This window comes from Saccostrea echinata, unplaced genomic scaffold, assembly GCF_033153115.1.
Source record: "Saccostrea echinata isolate AGI-Se365-2 ecotype Australia unplaced genomic scaffold, CSIRO_AGI_Sech_v1 ptg000030l, whole genome shotgun sequence".
Classification (NCBI taxonomy): domain Eukaryota; kingdom Metazoa; phylum Mollusca; class Bivalvia; order Ostreida; family Ostreidae; genus Saccostrea; species Saccostrea echinata.
The window spans coordinates 17926803-17932067 of NW_026889779.1; the positions used below are offsets into that span (position 1 = coordinate 17926803).

Here is a 5265-nt window from a genome sequence, read left to right on the forward strand (position 1 = left end):
TTTTCCTGTATTCGAGACGGGTATTACAACTTTATTTAAAGGTTATTATGTGTATCAGTGCTTTTTTAATAAAAAGTTAACATTCACTTCTGCTATATAGCGTTTGCTCTGGTGTTATTGAGCGAGAGATTCCGATAATCTTGAAGGGCTTCTGATTCTCGTGTGGCATTCAAATCCTCATATGTATGATTTTCAACATGGCCGTCAGATGTTGATCTTTGTTGGGAACGCCCTCTGTCACTGGCCTCGTAGGAAGGGTGGTCATTTTCTTTCTTATTCTCTTTCTTCCTACAGAGAATAATGTCAATTTTACTTTCATATAATATTTTATTATAAACTTTGATTATATAAGAAACAAAAAAGGAAAAGAAAAACTATTCCTATCTTTTTTTTCAAGTATGTTTTCACGATATACCTAAGTTTGTACTAAACCTGCCAATGAAAATAAGCAGTGATTTCATAATAGACTATTTTTATGTGACGCAGTTTTTACGAAAATGTCCCTCTCAAAGATTATCCTTATTGCGTGGACCCTGAGATCCACGCAGAAAATATATAAGCGGGGTTTAACCAGATGCCATGGGCTTAATTCGGTTTACGCATGCGCGAGAATGTTAAACATTTCGCCCCTAGAACAACTTGCCCTTAAGACAACTCGCCCAAGCTTTTTTATAAACCTCTTCGCGGTTTATAAACTGCCCCAACCCCGTTTATACCGTATAAAATGGGTACCTATTAAATACATTCCTTAATTACTACCAAGATCAGCATATAATTTTATACGGTTTATATATCATCCAATTCCTTAAAAGCAAAGGAATCAGACCAGAAATACCCTAGATTTGCCTCCAGAAAATTTTTTTCCCATATGTTCAATGATAATAATGATACTTAAATCAAAAATGAATAAGATTGACGACCTTAAGTAATAAATGACATAAAGAAATGAATAAAAATCAAATTTCTTGATCAGCTGGCAAAAGGAAGGTTAGAATTTATTGGGGAATATACATTTTTTTTAAAATATGAATAAATTTAAATCTCATTCATTTGATGCTTTAAGTTGACATCGAATATGAAAACAAGATATTAGTATAAATCATGCATTTCAATTTTTTTTTTTACAAATTATGATATGCTCCAAATATTGACATTGCATGTATCTCAAAATTGAATGTAATGTGAAAATAACGAACATTAATCATGCTCAGAGTCCAGATAAATATTACAATGGAGGAAAAAAGATCCCCATTTAATGTATTGTAAATCACTGGAATTATATCTTGCATGTATTAAACTTATTAGAACCCTGCAATTTTATCCTTCGACCCCAACGCTATACATGCCATCATCATTGAGTATTAAGAATTTTTTGTAAGTTCAAATCATTAAACTGAAACTATTTTTCAAATAAAAATTAAAATGTATAATTTTTCTTTAACACAGTAATGCAAGTGTGTCCATGCCCTTTAAAGCTATAACTGACTTATAAACTCCTCGGAATTCCACTGGTACGTAAAAATAAACATACCCGATGAAGTAAAGCAATATAAAGCAAAATCCAACATTGATCAGGAAAGAAATAACCAAGCCCGCTGTCAATTTGGCAACATTGTCTCTTTGGTCGGTACATGGGCTAGTAAAATCTATTTTAAGTAAATAAGCAAAGGCGTTAAAAAATAAGTAAAATTGAATGTCAGTTACACTAAAAACACTAAATACTACTATTTCGTATTTTGGACAATGTACTCATAAATCCTCTTTCAAAAGCACTTTTAGAATTACAAAAATGTTGTTTGACATACAAATTGATTGTCACAGGGTCATCGTTAAATCAACTGTGACATGATAATGACATATCTGACATTGAACAATTACCTTTTTGAATGTAGATAATCTGCCTATAATGTATATTTTTGTGAATTACATGGTAATATTAACACTGGTTTGCTAAACCACCCATAACGACAACACTTTGTTCATTGCAGCGAATTCCTTGAAATCCATCACGGCAACCTCGAAGACAATATCCATTGATGTTGAAGCAGGTGTCGTTGTTGATACAGTTTCCACTACACTTCCCCTACAGTCTTCTCCATACGTGCCAGGTGGACGTACTGAAGATGTGATGTAAAACAAATTACATGTGCTAAATGATGAACTCCTACGTAGGGATTGCTTATGTATGACAAGTTGTTAGTAATAACATTACATTACTCATGGTTTGATCTTCTCTTACGATTTCTCTAATATATCCTGCAATGAAACTCTGATTTTTTCCTCTTAATTTATAACTCAAGTCACATTAAAATCTTTAATTGTATATTTTGCACAGAAGTATAATCTTTCTACAAATGGCTTGAATACATAAATGGATATCGTTAAAGTATTGTAATTTAAAAAAAGAAAAGTGTAAGGATGACGACAACGAAATACACATTATTTTTAATTGGGAAAATATGTTTATATATTCAAAAATTACTTGAACCGTCTTTTACTGCAATTAAAATGCATCAATTTTTACTATAAATACGTTATGTCATCCAGTGTATTGCGAGCAGTAATTTGTTTTAACCTGCTGTGGTAATTTTTGATATACAGAAGTTTAATACTCAAACAGTTAAAAATATATTGATTTCTTCATTTTCTGGTATTTTAAGAAAATCGTATTTTTGCGTAATGTCACAATAAGCATTTCCTGTATAAATTAGGCCCTGCCTCCTTCATGCGTATGGCCTTAACAGTGCTTCGCAAGTAAAAATATCAAAATATACTGTCCCACGTATGAAATGATTTCCATATCCAACTATAAAACATTGAATACCCGTTATATTTCTTATCTTACTTTCATTGCAATCATATCCCATCCATCCTGATAGACACCCCTCGCAATGACCAGTCACATGATTGCAAGAAGTATTATTTCCACAATGATCTGTACATGTATTCTTGCATTCAGCTCCATATTTTCCAGCTGGACAAGCTGAAACATAAACTGAACATAATAAAACGTTTGCTAAAGTATTACTGCATTTAATTAAACAAGTTGTTTATAAATTTAGAATTGGAAATAAACTGTGAAGATGTCCCACTTTCCCTCATTGATGTGCGCGCATGATACGATTTTTTTCGTGCTAAAATCAAATTCAATCATTAACATTTTGAAAAAAAATAACTTTGTTATGTGCATTGATACAAGGAGTAGATATTATTCTCAGTATCATCAGTCCAGCTTTCACCATTTGTGCTTTACCTTCTTCCTTTTGCTCTCTTGCATGCGATCCTTTCCAAATTTTGTAAAATTCATGTGGTGTAGTAAAGGGGATTGACATTTTAAATGAGTTTTAAAGGCATCATAGTTAAAGGCGAACATATGCATAACAGAATGATGAACATAAACAATAATGAAATTCCTAAAATGAAAATGACTTTCTTAATCTTACCATTACGGCACTTTTTACCAATCCAACCGTCTGTACATCCAGCACAAGTTCCGTTAGTTATGTAACATCTTTTCTCTTGGCAGTTTGAAGGACAGTTTTTATTACAGAGATTCCCATGAACATCATCTTTGTCACAACCTTTAAAATACCTTTAAATTTAATAGCCGGTATGTGTCTATTTCAAGTAAAATGAATATATGTGATCTGCAAAAGATAAAACTACCTTGTACTATAACTTCACACAGCTGTGTGTATGTTTCTTTCTGATTGTTTGGATACGTAACACCAGGAACTCTTTCGTTGTAGAAAATTACATATCGACCAAACGTAACACATTTATGAGTAACGTTAAGATCGGGTAAATCCGGCCCTTTATGATTGTAACACAAGTAAGCCTCTTGTAACAGGCTGAAATCTGTACTGTTAGAGATGTAGAGTTTGTATCCATACATACGCTCTCTCTGTCGTTGTTCCATATTATAATTAGAAAATTGAAAGGGTGTCACACATGCAATATATCTTAGATTTAATGAATTTCTGATGGGCAGTAATTGCGCTCCTATATTTGCCGGCATTTTTTTTATTTATTTATATGAAGCAAGATTTCTTCAAAAACTTCTTTATGAGAAGGAACCACATTTGTACATTTGGCTTTAACTAACATTTAGATATATTGACAACGTTTTATCAATTAACAATAATTATTTTCATTATATATTGACTCAGTATATCCCAAATTTAAAAGACACCACTGCGTCTGCACCATTTGTTTCATATTTAGATGTTTTACTAACGATAATGACCAACTAACAACTAAACCGTAGGACAAACGAGATGACTTCATCTTTTCCAACCTCAACTTCCCTAATATATGTGGCAATATTCTAACATCACATACATAACCGTGTTTAAGTCTCCCAACTGATTCCATACCGTATGCACGAGGATGTTCTGAATACGAACAATTTTAAAACCGATGCAAGTTACTAACAAATAAGTTAGTGAATCAATGATTTCAACAACATGCTTTTTGCAATTTTAGAGTGGTTATTATGACCTTATTTAGAAATACAACCTATCGTTGTGTCGTATTTTTCTGACATTTGTCATTGATACTATTTGTAAGGTTATTGCTTGTACACTAAATTTGAGTAAATTCGAGTTGCTCCGTCTCCCTGATGAATGCATGGGGCTAACGAGAGGTGATGCTTACTCCTCGTAGGCACCTAATTCTCCCTCTGGCGTTTCCATATGGGTCCGTGTGTTTGCTCTGTTAACGATTCGTTTTGATAACTGGATGTAGGAGATTAAAGCTGAACACGACTCGTAAATAGGCATACGCGATTTTCGATATTATATCTACGATACATCTTCTTCGCATTCGTTACACCTGACTGCTTTATTGTCACGGGTATCGGCGTGGAATGGCGACCCGTGTTCGTGCTGGTTATCTTGCATTACCTTTGTTTACATTTTATTGTAGTTACGTGTATCTGTGTTTGTTTGTATACTGCACTGACCTGTACAACTATAATTGTAAGTTTCTTTTGTATCTTACTTTCCTGCATTAGACGAGGTATTACAGTTATTTTTTGTCGTTACCTAGTGGTGTATAGCATACGTCCGTCTACACCGGTGTCGACTGATTATACTGAACAGTGTCCAAGTCATGCCCTTTATATAGGGGTCCTCAGATATAGCGAGAATCCGAACAAAAATGGCGGACACATTGCTTTTACGAATCATATTCAGCTTTAATCACTGTTCGTTATTTTCACCTTTTACAATGTGTTGCATAGAATTACAACTCCTACAATACCCC

At 33.3% G+C, this 5265-nt stretch overlaps 1 protein-coding gene across 1 annotated transcript; it reads right to left on the reverse strand.

Moving 5' to 3' along the window:
• Positions 1–1950: 1950 nt before the first annotated feature.
• Positions 1951–4080, reverse strand: LOC133196885 (multiple epidermal growth factor-like domains protein 6). Its single transcript, XM_061332732.1, has 4 exons — positions 3667–4080; positions 3444–3581; positions 2846–2983; positions 1951–2117 (listed from the first exon to the last, which is right to left on the reverse strand). Exons 1-4 carry the CDS (start codon positions 4016–4018, stop codon positions 1951–1953), a joined length of 795 nt encoding a protein of 264 aa, XP_061188716.1. The 5' UTR covers positions 4019–4080.
• Between the last annotated feature and the right edge of the window lie 1185 nt (positions 4081–5265).

What these genes read in the sequence shown, in the direction of transcription:
- LOC133196885 (XM_061332732.1), bottom strand. Translation starts at nt 4,018, where the DNA reads ATGCCGGCAAATATAGGAGCGCAATTACTGCCCATCAGAAATTCATTA. An exon ending in TGGTAAAAAGTGCCGTAATG is followed by an intron (nt 2,984 to 3,443) that starts GTAAGATTAAGA and finishes TTTATGTTTCAG; the next exon opens with CTTGTCCAGCTGGAAAATAT. An exon ending in GGGATATGATTGCAATGAAA is followed by an intron (nt 2,118 to 2,845) that starts GTAAGATAAGAA and finishes TCACATCTTCAG; the next exon opens with TACGTCCACCTGGCACGTAT.